At 41.8% G+C, this 14,793-nt stretch overlaps 2 protein-coding genes across 4 annotated transcripts; one reads left to right on the top strand and one right to left on the bottom strand.

Moving 5' to 3' along the window:
• Positions 1 to 1,237: 1,237 nt before the first annotated feature.
• RPS27A (ribosomal protein S27a) lies at positions 1,238 to 3,028 on the top strand. Its single transcript, XM_075749890.1, has 6 exons — positions 1,238 to 1,346; positions 1,436 to 1,497; positions 1,766 to 1,820; positions 1,967 to 2,052; positions 2,541 to 2,672; positions 2,831 to 3,028. Exons 2-6 carry the CDS (start codon positions 1,450 to 1,452, stop codon positions 2,978 to 2,980), a joined length of 471 nt encoding a protein of 156 aa, XP_075606005.1. The 5' UTR covers positions 1,238 to 1,346; positions 1,436 to 1,449; the 3' UTR covers positions 2,981 to 3,028.
• Positions 3,029 to 3,591: 563 nt separating this feature from the next.
• On the bottom strand, positions 3,592 to 14,527 carry MTIF2 (mitochondrial translational initiation factor 2). Of its 3 annotated transcripts, none has more exons than XM_075749887.1 (15): positions 14,398 to 14,527; positions 13,692 to 13,815; positions 12,768 to 12,999; positions 12,155 to 12,306; positions 10,769 to 10,940; positions 10,150 to 10,310; positions 9,557 to 9,733; positions 8,899 to 9,038; positions 7,791 to 7,915; positions 6,829 to 7,033; positions 5,703 to 5,955; positions 5,061 to 5,201; positions 4,618 to 4,782; positions 4,244 to 4,384; positions 3,592 to 3,850 (listed from the first exon to the last, which is right to left on the bottom strand). In XM_075749887.1, exons 4-15 carry the CDS (start codon positions 12,195 to 12,197, stop codon positions 3,681 to 3,683), a joined length of 1,893 nt encoding a protein of 630 aa, XP_075606002.1. In that variant the 5' UTR covers positions 12,198 to 12,306; positions 12,768 to 12,999; positions 13,692 to 13,815; positions 14,398 to 14,527; the 3' UTR covers positions 3,592 to 3,680. The 3 variants fall into 3 exon arrangements, with proteins under 3 accessions (XP_075606002.1, XP_075606000.1, XP_075606001.1); XM_075749885.1 differs by having other exon boundaries at positions 12,155 to 12,260; XM_075749886.1 differs by lacking the exon at positions 14,398 to 14,527 and adding an exon at positions 14,239 to 14,342 and having other exon boundaries at positions 12,155 to 12,260.
• Positions 14,528 to 14,793: the final 266 nt, after the last annotated feature.

Genomic DNA, 14,793 nt, shown 5'->3' with positions numbered 1-14,793 from the left:
ATATGGGATATATGTCATAGGTTTTTGTAATTACGTAGACTTTCTCCTGGTTTAGGACAGCTTTACAATATTTTATCATTTCAAAACTGGCATAAAGTTAAGTGATTATCAAGCATGAACCCTACTGTAACTTCTGGTAGTATGAATTCATCATAGTGGCTTCTATTTGACAGCAGTGTGCACAGGAACATAAAAAAACTGCTGAAAATATACCAATCCTTGATTTCTGTCACAATCAGTCTGCTTACACCCTTTTTCCCCACAGGACAAAGCAGCAGAAGGCCACTTTTTACTTATTAATTATCATTCATTGCTCAATTACCTGAAAAGTATTTGTTGCCTTGTCAAATGCATTACTGTATATAATGTAACACTCCTCAGATGGTCCTTGCTCAGCACAAACCACTTTCTCAGTTTCTGTCAATATATGTTTGTATGCTCTCCAGAAATCTCCTGTCCTTCTCAAAAAGAGCGGGAAGGACAGAACATTTCTCCGCTCCCACGTGATTGTCTGGCATGGCTACTTAGCACCTTTATTGCACAGTCTAAACCCCTTTCCTCCTTTGTTCAACAACTGCCTCAGATGAAAACCTAGAAGAAAAGTGGAAATTTGTTAAAGTAGCATCAGCTGATACTCATGTATTCAAGCAAATTTTCATTCTGCTTTAATACTTCCCACATTCAATTAATGTGCATAAAACCACCTAACAAGTACTTTCCAATTTAATGTGACTCTCAGTTCTCCTCTACTCCTAACTTACCTTTTTCTAACTCTAAAAATATTTTCCTTATAAACCCAGATAAATTTGGCATTGATCTTAGGGAACCTGCAGGTAGCAAGGTGGCTGTAGGATGTTTTTAAACAGCCTCCACAGGACTGGAGTGAGACGAGGGCATCCATTTTTGGGGATTTTACGCCGCAGGGCAGACCTGTGGAGCCACAACTACCTGAAAAACCAACAAAGAACACCTATAGAGCAACACATCGCTCCCCCGCAGAGACAACCCGCCCACAACAGCACCCGCGCAGCCTCCCTCACGGCTGAGGAGAAACTCTCCCTCACGCACGACCGTTGGTGGCTGCCGCTGCGCGAGGCGAGCCGCGGTGCACTGTGGGAACTGCAGTTCCCGCCTCCCGCCGCGCCCACTCCCGACTACGGCTCCCATGGAACCCCTCGGGCGGGACTACGGTTCCCGGCAGGCTCCGCCGCCGCTGCCGGCGGCGGAGCCTGCCGGGAACCGTAGTCCCGCCGCGCCTCCCGCCCCTTCTTCGGCGCGGGTGGAAACCCCGTGCGAGCCGGCGCGCCGCTCTTTCGGGGAGCCGCCATTCCGCCAGCAAGTCGCGGGTGAGTACTCGCTCCGGCTCCGCGGCCCCACGCGTGGCTGCGTCTCCCTTCTCCCCGCCTCTCATCGCTCTCTCCCCCCCCCCCCGCAGGTGCCGGTTTCACCATGCAGATCTTCGTGAAGACCCTCACGGGGAAAACCATCACCCTCGAGGTGAGTCGCCATGGCCCCTTCAGGACGGGGGTTCGCCCTGCGGAGGCCGGCAAGGCCTCGCCGCATCCCGGTCCTCTGCGGCGGCAGGGCCGAGCCGGCCGGTGCCTTCTGGTGCACGGAGAGACGCGGGCCCTGCTTGCCGGGCCTGCCCAGAGCTGGCTGCCCTGTGGGGGTCCGAAATGTCTGAACATCCTCGCGGTTCTTCTGCGTTTCTGGGCAAATTAAAAAGCAACCTACGTTTTGACCTCGTTGTTTCGTGTCATAATAGGTTGAGCCTTCTGATACTATAGAAAATGTAAAAGCTAAGATCCAGGATAAGGAAGGTGAGTTTAAAATGCACTTCTTGTTCTTTCTCTGTTGGATTGATGTGTATCTTATGCAGATGTGGTTCTCTGCAGCAATGTATTATTTTATTATTGAATGGCATAGTTCACATTCCTCATTTAATCTTGATTTATGTTACCATTAGGCATTCCTCCTGATCAGCAGCGACTGATTTTTGCTGGTAAGCAGCTAGAAGATGGACGCACGCTGTCTGACTACAATATTCAAAAAGTAAGTAGGAAGGGCTGAGCAGAGCATTGCAGCACCAACTGGCTGGCGCTATCAGAGCAGACTGGCCTTTGCCGCTGAGCCTAAGAACTGTTTCAAATGGATTCAACCAAATCAATTAATTTCGGGCTGGGCAGCCCTTTTGACTGGGGAAGTAGGACTAGAACTGACTGGGCCGCAGCCCGGGCTGTAGTTCTAGGTCAGAAGAAAACGTTTCTACTGATTTCCACTTCCAGTGCTTCCCTTCTGTCAGTTAGAATTGAAGAATATAGTCAAAACAGATTTTATAGTAATTGAAACTTTTTGGCCCACGGTTTTCTGGAGCCTGTTCATTTGCAGACCTAATAGCAAAAAAATTTTTTAGAGCTTTCCTAGTAGGCTGTAGCTCAAAATCTGCTACTTACATACTTTCTGCAGGTAAAAGAAAAAGCCTGCTTAAATGGTACTCTTTTGAGAAAGCGTTCTGAGTATTTCATGTATTTTACAAATAGGAATCAACTCTTCACCTTGTGCTGAGACTTCGTGGCGGTGCCAAGAAAAGAAAGAAGAAGTCTTACACTACTCCCAAGAAGAACAAGCATAAGAGAAAGAAGGTTAAGCTTGCAGTGCTGAAGTACTACAAGGTACATAGAACAAACTCTAGGGGAAACTTAATAAAAGCATAGTTTGATAGAGTAGCTATCACGAAAACTGCCTTAGCAAAGAACAATACTCAAAAGTATAATCGGTGCTAAAAGGTGGCAAGTGTATATATGAGATGTTGCCTCTTTGCCCTTCCCAGGTGGACGAGAACGGCAAGATCAGTCGTCTGCGCCGGGAGTGCCCCTCTGAGGAGTGTGGAGCAGGAGTCTTCATGGCTAGTCACTTCGACAGGCACTACTGTGGCAAGTGCTGTCTGACATACTGCTTCAATAAACCAGAAGACAAGTAAATGTACTACACAATAAAAATCTGAAGTTCTGTACGGTTTAAGGATTTATTTCTGCTTCCTTTGGCACTGTATTTGTTCTCGCTTATGAGCGGAGGAATCTATGAAGCTTTGGCTGCTGACTGCCAACTAGGACAAAATACTTTGACTCTAGAACTGAAGCGGCAACTTCTTTTAGAGTGGCTCTGGTTAAGTCTCCTTCAAAGGAGATCCTGGGTAGCAATGGCAGAGAAAAAGAAAACCTAACACTAGCTAACTGTAGAAGTGGTCTAGAGAGTACAGTAGTTCTAATCTGGAAAAATAGGAGATCAAGAGGTCTGAAGTCCCATCTACAAGTGGGTCAATGCTGGAGAAAAGGGTAATGAAGTTCTGCTAACAAAAAGCAGACTGCATACTGAAAAATTGTATAGCAGCACTGAGGAGGAGAAAGGAGATGGCTCAGCTATTTAGGAACCAAGAGACAGGCATCAGAAATACTTATACCATGATAGTTTTACACACGAAGTGCTTGCAGTTGTACTTTATCGCATTGTTCCAATGAGGTAAGCTGGTTGCTTGACAAGATTTAAAAGCAGAACATTATTTTATAAACATCAGATATAAAGAAGCTCATGTGCACCTCTGAAAGTTCATTTAATGTTAAGAGTTGAAGGCCCACTAGGAATAATACATGTCCTTTTGCGTTAATGTATTCAAACGCATTTTAAAATCCTGGATCCCAGGAAGTTGTCTGTTGAACTTCTTTTTCTTCATAACAGATAATTTCATCTCCAATATTGAATTCTATGTACTTGTCCAAACTCAATCCGCAATCCATACCCATTTTTATTACCTGGACATCATCTTTATGATGCTTCAGTGATGATAAAGATCCTGCAAAGAGAAAGTGTGTCAAAGAAAGAGAGCCCACTAACACCAGAGCGTAGAAGTGTTTCAGTTTGCCCTTCTGATAGAATTAATGCTTCACCTTGTAGTTACAAAATGAAAGCAAGAAAACATGGATTGTGAGCACTTGCAGCTAATGAACATCAGACATAAGTCCTTTTCAGGAGGTAAATCCTGTGATGCTACTGCTTTCCTACCAGAGTTAGTGGTTACAAGGGCTGGATAACAGTACAGTGATGTTTTGCAACTTTTCTCTAGTTGGAGCAAATCCACCCTGAAGAATTGCCCCGTAATCAGATGCATGCATTTTGCATTAACTTCATGGGGAACAAGCAGTGTTATACTAAATGCAAATACATGTTTTGTGGCAATTACACTTACCTTTCCAAATAACATCCCTGTTACGGATTAACTTAAATTTCATTTTTTTGTCTAGCAGCCCCTTCTGTACTCTGCATCCAGCTACTGGAACTTTGTTTTTTCCTACTGTTACAGAGAAGATGTTGAGAACAGAAGCTTCCCCTAAAATAGAAAGTTGCATGAAGTACATGAGTTGTATGAAGTACAAATTGGCAAGAAGTAAAAGCAAGCTATACTTTTCCTCTTACCACGCTTTATAACAAAAGAGAAAAGCAGCTACAGAGGAAAAGCAGCTACAGAGGACTATAAAATATTTGATACAACAGGGACACTTCATTGGAGAATAAACTTAAGGCCACATTGTGAAGCAAAAATTTAAGTCACTGAAAACTCACCTATTGTATTCTCCACCACAGATGGGGGTAGTCTGCTATTTAACTCATCTTTCAAGTCTTCAATAAGTTTGTAGATGATATTGTGAAGCTTAATTTTTACTCCCTTTTTAGCAGCCAGCTGTTTAATACTTTCATTGGCTTTCACACTGAATCCAAATACAACACCTGATAAACAAAACAGCAAATCAGCAAATCATGACTACAAGAGATCACTCTTCAAACAGTAAGTGAAAGCCTCTGCTGTCTATTCTGTAATGCTGAACTTGTAGCACAGGGTAGAATAAGCAGTCAGCAATACAAGAAACAACATTTTACTACTGCTTCCCTTTTAAGGAGGGACCATTTACTTCTCCCGCTATTGCACATCGACTGTTATTAACCTTGTATCAAAACAAACGGCTCAAAAAAGCCCTCACAGAAAGTTCCCCAATGACAGAACTCACCATTAAATGCTTCAGCAAGAGTTATATCAGTTTCGCTGATATCTCCCATTCCAAAATGAATGATATCCAATTTACATTCACTGTCAGCGTCATAGCTGTCCAGAATGTTCAGAATAGCTTCAACAGATCCATCCACATCACCTGCGTGCATAAATGGAACTACACTGGTACACTTTGTATACATCAAAGAAACACTGAAGTAGAACTAAGGGAATGGCAACTCCACACTACACAACATAAAGTCTTTTGACAACTATCATTCCTTACTATATTTTCAGTAGTATATTAAAACACATCTAACAAGTCTATTAATTCCAAAAAATGAACTGAATAAATACTATTTTTTAAATTTACATATATATATATAGGCACTTGTATGGGTTTTACTCAGGAGTTCCTGAGAAAGGGAGTTGGGCTCATAAATTTTTGTGGTGTTCTGGCCCTGCTGGAAGCGCATCCTTCTGACCACTGGATGTTCAGTAAGGGGAGGGGCATCAGAAAACAAAGTTCAATAATCTGTTCAGTTTTACACTGATCCAACTTCTGGTAACAGAAATTTTGTTAATAGTTTAGGGCTATGCTTCAGACTGAGCATTTGAGAAACACAAAAACAACGGAGCAGTAAACAGAATAGGACAGCACCTTTAACAATTACTGATAGCACATTTTTGTCAATCTCTGTTCTCTCTTTAGGCTTTGAAAACATTAGATGCTTATTAGCCTTGTACAGCACTGCCTTCCTCTGTCTCCAGGTGAGATGGGCTAGCTTCTTTTGCTTCTTCTCATATTCCATCCTGTGTTCCTTTTGCTTTGCTTCAATAACTTCCACATCCCTTTTCATCTTCTCCTGTTGTTCAACATAGGTTCTCCAAGCCACAACTTCATGCGCCCTTTGCTGGGCAGAAAGAAACAACATTACCTTTCAAAGCATTGCATCGGAAAACTCCACATTAATCCAGTTTCATCCTTTTGCATCTTCTCTACAGGCTCGCTCATTTTCTTTCACATTTAACAGTAGATTTTGCTGCAAGGATGGCAGCAAATAAGCACAATAGCTTCCTCCCTGGGCTACAACAACATGACTCAAGGCCTATTTTTATAGTAACTCTGCATTGGAGAAGAGAATAAATTTCTGTTCATTCTTTCATGTAGTATTTGTCCAGCTCTCAACACCTACGTCAAGCTCTATTTTACGCATATTCCTTTGTCAGAAACTAGTTCTCTCCTTCTAAAATTAAGACGCCAATACCATTAAGTACTGGACTGTTCTCCAGGTAAGGTGATAGTGTGATCATATAAAAGAGAAAAGTCTCCCGTGCCTTTTGAAAGAGAACACCTTAGAATATATCCCAGATCACGCCAGCAGAAGCCATTCAGGACTGCAGTCATTGCAAACAAAACACGGAGGAAGGCAGGATGACAATGAGGAGCAAAAGCATGAACCAAAGGTGGCTCATCTTTAATCCCAGAGGCAGCATGCTTTCTTAATGTGATTGTAAAGCAAGTCAATCTGGATGCATGGAGATGAGGAGAGGATGGTCTGGCAGGGGAGACATGGGAGCAGTGGAAAAGAAAGAGGCAATATGCAAATCCTCATTCTTCTTACAGAACACCTAGCTCAGGTCTCTTAACACCCATGCTTGGCCTTCATGTTTCATCAGATTATCCGGGTTATTTAGAATGAAAGCTATCACTTATTTTTTTACTCAACTCCTTCCCATCTACCTTACCGCAGTATGGGTTTTCTATTGAACAGTTCTTTCCGTACCTCAGATTCTACTTCAAGGATTTCATCTCCTGCCGAAGGGACCTCCTTCCAGCCCATGATTTCCACTGGGATGCCTGGAGAGGCTGCATCTACGGCTTTGCCGTTCTCATCAAACATGAAGCGTACTTTTGCCCACGTTTTCCCGGCAACTAGAACACAGCCTTTTCTCAGAGTTCCTCTTTGGATGATAGCTGTGGTAACTGGACTAGTGAAGAGCAGAGGAGAAAAAACAACAGACAAATTAAAATGACTCTTCTCCCTGTTTTCATGGTTAGCATAGGTAAGCAAATGCAAAACAGAACGTACTTGTGATCAATCACAGGCAGAGTATTCCTGTGACACATTTTATTAGAGTGCTAATAAAATTTTAAAGTGACTTGCAAAAAGCCCCAAGCCTGTACTGTACTCTTTTCGTTTCTGCAGATTGGTACAAAATTTGGCATTTGTGAAGTCAGCAACAGACTGACATTACGCATTAAGTGATTCCCACAAAAAAACCCTCCAAACCCCAAGAAATTTCTAGAAGTCAATTCATTTTTAAAGAGGGCAGAACACATCTTGTTTACAGAGAATCTGCAAAAGGAATGAAATATTTTAAAAGAGTAAAATGTCATTACACACAATTCACCAAAAACTGTATATGTATTATGACTATTACCTTACTTCTTAATGTCATTTAAAAAAATAAATCTGTTCTAGCATTTTAAAATATTTCCTGTGCTTACAGGATTCTTTCAGTGACATGATGAATTTTACGCTATCAGTTTATAACTTATTTTTCTGGCTTTCCTGCTGTAGAGTAACATTTCAATGCTTTAGTTACAAACACTGCAAAGAAACTGTTGCAGTTTTATTTAACAACATCAAGTTCAATGTTAAACATAAATATTGATGTACAAACCACCCAAACAGTATCTCTGCATTGTTACAAATTGCTTCTGTAAAGGCAGCAGATTACTTACCCTTTCCCTTTGTCTTTGCGAGACTCAATTACGGTCCCCTCTACCAGACCCGTGGAATCCGCCTTCAGTTCTAACATCTCTGCTAAAGCAACAGTTGCTTCTGCTAAAACCATCAGGTTTTCACCCTGTATAAAACCATACACTATATATATATATATATATAAAAAAAATAAAGTGCTAAATTAAAGTAAGATCAGAAGTTGAACTCTTAGTGCCAAATTCCCCCATTTAATTCAGAACTTTTAACAATGCAATACAGTCCAACAGCTCGGATTCCTTTGCCTTCAAGGCAAGATGGCACCAAAAGTAATTAAAACTATTAAAACTGCTGCACAGCTGGTCCAGAATGCACGAAACATTAGGAAGAACAGTTTCTGGCTTCTCTGTTCATAGCGAATATAGCAGATCCAGATCTACAGGAATTACGGCAACAACATGTGCTACAGAGGTGAACAGAGAAGCCATTTTTATGTATGCCTATTTTAAACTGTAAGGGCATGACTTCAAAAGATCTTGAACTTGCCTGAAATTTTAGAAAATTACTTGGGATGCATTTAGAAAGATAGCAATTAGGCTAAGATACTGTTGCATCAGTTTGGACAAAGCTGCTTTGACCACCACAAAACTGAAGTTCAGATTTTAGTTCAGTTTTTACCTATCAGTTGTGTGCAAGGATAAGATGGTAAATCTTGTAAGACCACTACAAATCTATGTTCCTGTGACTAGGTATGTGTTAGGAAAAATATTTATCTACCCTCATTTGAATTTTTCTTTTCATGTGTAGCATTATCACCAACCTTGATTTTGCACCAATTTTATACAATGAGCAAATATATGAGGAAGCAGCAATCAGGATTAACCTGAAAAATATCCACTAAATTTCCAGAAGAAAAATGAGTTGTTATTGCTCACTGAAGGTCTGAGCCTCAAAATATGACAGGAGTATGTTTCAAATAATTCTGGTGAGAGCTAACAACATGTAGTTCATGGTAAGGTATCAAATACCAGGAAGATAAGCATTTCATGTTGCAACTGCCAAATAAAAATGCAGCTGTATGCACATATTAGATGCCCATAACCACCATAATTTTTTCCACCAAAACTTTACCTTGAGTGCAGAAATATTTACAGCTTGAACATCACCTCCAAACTCTTCACAGACCACATCGTAAGCCAGCAACTCCTTCTTTACCCTTTCAGGATCAGCTTCAGGTTTGTCACATTTATTAATGGCGAGGATAAGAGGAACTAAAAAGAGAACAAATTCATTACCAACCTAACCAAAACTTGCTGCTACAAGCACAATTGCAATAAAAGGTTAGAGCAGGTTACGACCACGCAGAAACACAAATCATCTCACTTGGTGCCTATTCCCTGATCAGCCATGGAGATCTGAGCTACCATGAGTAAGCTGGAAGAGTTATCCTAGTAGGGAAGGGAAAGAAAAAAAACAACAACAGCAACCCCCCTCACAGACCCTATGACTGCTTTTCTCACAAACCTGCAAGTCTTGCAAAAATATTAGTATTTTAACGTCTTTATGTATTACTGCAACATTCAATATATTTTCAAACACCTTCTCAGGGGAGAAGGAACAGGACCACGACAGTTACTTCCCAAGTTCTGTGGATTCCAATTCAAAGACTTTCTGTCTGCAAAGTGCTCATTATTTGAGCTGCATAGTAACATACACTTTGTATATTAACTTTGTGTACTGGGACTGCCACTTACTTAAAAATGCAATATTAACAAGTTAAACACCGTACCTCCTGCATTTTTAGCGTGTTGAATGGATTCTATAGTTTGTTGCATCACTCCATCTTCTGCTGCTACAACCAGTATGACAATGTCAGTAACATGGGTACCTCTTGCTCGCATGGCTGAAAAAGCTGCATGTCCAGGAGTATCAAGAAAAGTTATCTTTTCCCCAGAAGGCAAATGCACTGTCAACAAACATATACGGTACATTTTTAAATCAACATTTCGCATAGCTTTATTTGACCTATTGTAAATCAAGCATCACTTCTTTGAGAGCTTTTTTAATGACAGATTTTAGCCAGAGATAACTGTTGGCATGGAGGTCAAAGGTGTTTTTAGCTCCTCAGGAAACAAAAAGCGTCCTGGAATCTTTCACAATCCAAAATGGTCTAAATACTATTTCAACTGCACAGACAAACCATGTCAAAGTTCCATCCACATATTTATGACTTGTGATAAGTTATCATTTCCTTTTTCACTGCTTACATACAAACTATTTACGTTGCAACATTTTTCCCCAACAAACTGGCAGCAAGTCAGCCCATTAGGTAAGACAGAGCGTAAGCTGTTTTATACACATGCACATACACTTGAATCATACCAAGAAAAGCACCAATGTGTTGTGTAATGCCTCCTGCTTCCATTGATGCCACTTGAGTTTTTCGTAGACTGTCAAGTAAGGTTGTTTTCCCATGATCAACATGGCCCAAAATAGTAACAACCGGGGGCCGTGGGGTTAGTACTGCTGGGTCTGCAGGAGGCCTACAAGTAAAAATGTGTTTTGTAAATACCACGAAAGTTCACTGAGCAACATTCATGCCCACCATGGCTAACGGAGAGCCATTTACCAGAACTCAGCGACGAAGAGGTGAGACTAGCTTCTCCCCACTGTGATCACAAATCCTACCTACACCACAGAGTTAGCCCTCTTAATACTCAGTCTTACGGCTGCATAAATTAATACAGCAATTCAGTGTATCAAAGAACTGGCTTTTCTTCAGAAAACGGCATAGAAAAAGCTCACCTAAACCAAATCAAATCCAAGTATCAGTTTTATGGCCAAAGAAATCAAAATAGCAAACTTTACTTCTTAAATATCAGATCGTGACTATACCCGGTATTATCAAAATACCATGAGAACAAAGAAAATGCAGTATATGAAAAACACTTGCAGAAACAAATAGGATAAAAAGAGCCAAAAAGAACAGTTCACAACTTACCTTTTCACAGCATCTGTGTTTTCTCTTTCTTTTTCCTCTTTTAGTTTTGCTGATTTATACTTCATTCCTGATTTTTTAACAATTAGTTTGATATGATCTTCATGTAAGATGGAATCTGGTTCTAGTGAACCAAGGTCAATGTCTGTGTATAGCAGCGCTTCATAAATATGATCTGAAGAAAGGATAAAGGCATTTAACAATTACATCCACAAAAACATGTGGGACAACAAAACCCCTGCTTCATACAGTTTAAGACTTTTTCATTAGTAGTTTAAATCATGCTAATAAGTTTCATTCACAAAGCATTTTTCCTTTAGTTAGATTTGTCTGAAAGTTCCTGTTATGCTGCATACTTGCAGAGAAGAACTTGATTCAGAGAGATTTACTGAAAATGGCTGCCTTGTTAGATGCTACAATCTTATTTTTCACTCAGATTTTCATAGCTTGCTTTTCCATTAATCCCAAAGAAGAGAACAACTGGAACTTATCTAAATGAGACAGCAAAGAAGTGATTCAAGGAGGAAGGAAATTTGATAAATCTGTTCATATGCCACTCTTTTGTAGCAAAAATACAGAACATACTGCACTAGTAAAAAATTGAGACACGCTGACCGAAGTACCATTACAAATCTATCTCACAAATGTACAGCAAGCCATGACAGATTTTTCTTTTCTGCTTCTCTTCTCATTGTCGAGAGGGAAGTTTGCCAGAAAAAGCACTCAGCTGGATAAAAAGAGATTGGAATTATACAGGAATGGTTCATGGGATTAAAAGAACAAGCCTGCTTCGGTAACCCAGCTGTTAGGGCAGTCACCTAAAGAGGGGAGTGTTTCTAGACAAGTCCTGCCTGCTCCTAGTTAATCAAATGACTGTTTTAATGAAATACATATTGCTCCTGAATCCGATTCCTGCTCCCAGCTGAATACCTAAGGGTTGAGTTATGGGCTGAAGCTCTTTTGCGCTTTCTCTCTTTAGCCATGAATTCTTTACTCACAGAGATCCATCTCTGACAAACCAGCGTGAAATGTTTTTCCTTCCAGAATAATTTAGCACTTAGGAAACACAGTTATAAAAAAGCAGCCTACGTGGATCTGAAGCCTTTCTGATAAGAGATGGAAGACAGTCCTGGCTTCTTCACATTAAAGTGTCTTGCCTGGTAATTTGGATGGCCCTACTTTTTTTCCTCTTTAGTCTGCCATTGTGTCTACCAACATTTTCTTTGGTATGGGTACAATCTACCTTACCAAAGGAGGGATTAGCAACCACTAACTGATGGCACAGTAGACATTTTCACCTTTACAACTCATGAAAGTGGCACAGCTGAATGAAACACAACAGTTTGAGTTTTTTTTTTATTAATCTCAAACAAGAGAGCAGGCTCTCACCTATGTCTTTACTCATAGCTCGTGCAAGTTCCTCAATAGTCATCTTCTGCCTTATCTCCACTTCACCTTTTGTCAGTGGTACCTTCTTTTTCTTCTTTTTTGTCTCCTATATGGAATTAGACACGTATATAGGAACACATAGCTGGCATAAACTAAGAAATAATAAAAACAGTATTAAAAAGACAATGGTCTCAAACCATATGATGTAAACACATCGTTTTTACTGCAATACTACTGAATTACAATAAATACATGACTTAACAGATCATACTGAATATTTAAAATGTATAGCGTACTACACAATCTTTTTTCATTTTTTAATTTTTCAAAACAAAGAGGAAAAACCAACAAAATAATTTTCATTTTTGTTTGTAATAATTTCCTCCTGCCTCTGCAAGATTCACAATGCTGCTGGTACAAGCACTTTAAATCAATATTTGAGAGGGGCTCACAATACAGTCATACATTAAGTACATTTTGTCTTATAAATTTAAAACAACTTCTCTATATTCATTAATAAGGCTCTTTTTTTTTGTAATTAAAATGCTCAAACTAAGCTCTTGTACTTTGAAATCTCACATAAAACCAGAGATTATTGGATTTTGTTAATTACCTCCTTTGTAGCTAGATGTCTGCGTTGCGATAAGGCAGTACTGATTAATTTGTCCTTTTGCCAGCACTGCGGATACAGAAGAACGGACCACACGGGATGTGCAGACGACTGCACAGGCTTCCATTGTGCTCTATAAACTTTTCTGTAGGAAAGAGTACGCAGCTGCCAGCAAGCACCACGTAACTGGATCAGATTTTCAAACTTTCGTATCAGACCTCGATTCATTTCCTCACTGAAAACACAAAGGACACACTGAAATCAGCCTCAAAGCTGAAAGATACTCTTTCATATGATAACACAGACAGGAACACAAAGCACAAATGTTATGTTTTGAAACAGGCTTTTTAATGCTGAAAAAGTTGAACTATTTAGTAACTGTTCCAGTTTTTCAGTTTCCTTAAGTGCTTCACCTTTCTCCACTATCCCATTGCAGACACACAGATCTACGAATATCACCACAGCTTACTAATCTTTCACCTATCTCCATGTATCTTTAATATAAAATACTAAAATACTCATTTCAGGTTCTCTGACATTACCTAGGGGGAAAAAAAAAAAAAAGGAAATTTGCACTCCTTGTGCTCTACTGATAGTTATCCAGGTGCAACCAACCCGTCTAAGCCAGTAAAACACATTTGCAAATACCACTTACATGAGCATATACCACCACCAAAAGACTAGAGCACTGTAGTAATACCAGTGTTGTCACATGGACAGAGACGTCCTTTGAGGATAAGCCCTGGTTTAGCAATTAAGCTTTGCAAGACGCTTCTGTCAGATCATCCCACATCTTGTTTTAACCATCTTAACTTTGGTCTGAGTAAATGTGCTAATTATCCTGTGCAACAGCCTCCTATTTGAACTTCTCTTCTTGTTCAGAGGTGCCTATTTTGTCCATCTGCTCAGTGATGCCATTCTCTATACCTTCTATGTCTTCTCTCAAAGGTGGCTTTGCACCATCTTCCAGGCAGCTCCAAATGAGTGAAATGCTATCAGTTCCTCTCAGAATGACTGCGGTCCGTTTAAAAATTCTCTTGTATCCGCATACCTGCAGGAAATGAGCAGATGACAAACTAACCAACCAAAAACAACAACTTTTTTTTTTCTTCCCCCCTCCCAAAGAGAGCTTTAAAGGCGCGGGATTGGTAAAACCAGGGAACCCTCAGGAGCTGCCACAAGACGCTGCACACACCGAAAACTAACGTAAGGTCAAGGCGAGACTGGACAAGCTCACAGAGGAGAAATCCACATCAGGTTGCTAACTGCAAAGAAACCACTCCTGGCTCTCGGGGCCCGTGGGTCACCCGTGGCCGGGACAGGCGCACTCCTCTAGCTCGTACTCTCTTATACTCATCGTTTTGGCTAGTATTACAGAGAAGCCATCAGGCTACACAGACCTTTCGCCTAACAAACCGCGTTCACCTCCGGGGGCGGGCACGAACACGAATAGCTGCCTCAGAAACAGCCTCACCCTGCTGCGAGCGGGACTACACAGCAACGACGCACACTGCGAGGCCGCCAAGCTCCCGAGACCTGCCAGCTGCAGCCCTCCCCGTGGCCCCAGCCCCCCATACCCTTCCCCCGCTGACCCCCGCCCCGGGACAGCGCTAGCCGTAGATGGCTGACTGACCGGCCCGGCTCCCCGCCCTGTCAGGCTCGCTGAGGGAACGCAACGGCCGCCCGCGCGCCACCAACGGCTCCTCCCCCCTCCCCACTTTGCCCTCAGTGCCTGAGGCCGGGCGAGCCGCTCTCTGCGCAGGCGCCGAGTGGCGCGAGGGCACCGCGCCGGCGCAGTGGCGGCCGGCTGCGCGCGCCGCAATGGCCGGCTCCCTGGGCGGGGGCGGAGCCTCCCCTCAAAGGACGGAGGGAGGTTCCCTCACAGGATCGGGCGGGGGGGAGAGATCTCCTCACAGGACGGAGGGAGGTTCCCTCACAGGATCGGGCGGGGGCGGAGCCTCCCTTCACAGGACGGAGGGAGGTTCCCTCACAGGATCGGGCGGGGGGGGAGGTCTCCTCACAGGACGGA

The sequence above is a fragment of the Balearica regulorum genome, chromosome 3, assembly GCF_011004875.1.
Source record: "Balearica regulorum gibbericeps isolate bBalReg1 chromosome 3, bBalReg1.pri, whole genome shotgun sequence".
Classification (NCBI taxonomy): domain Eukaryota; kingdom Metazoa; phylum Chordata; class Aves; order Gruiformes; family Gruidae; genus Balearica; species Balearica regulorum.
The sequence above is the reverse complement of the archived record's forward strand: the minus strand, read 5'-3'. Positions and strand labels throughout refer to the sequence as shown.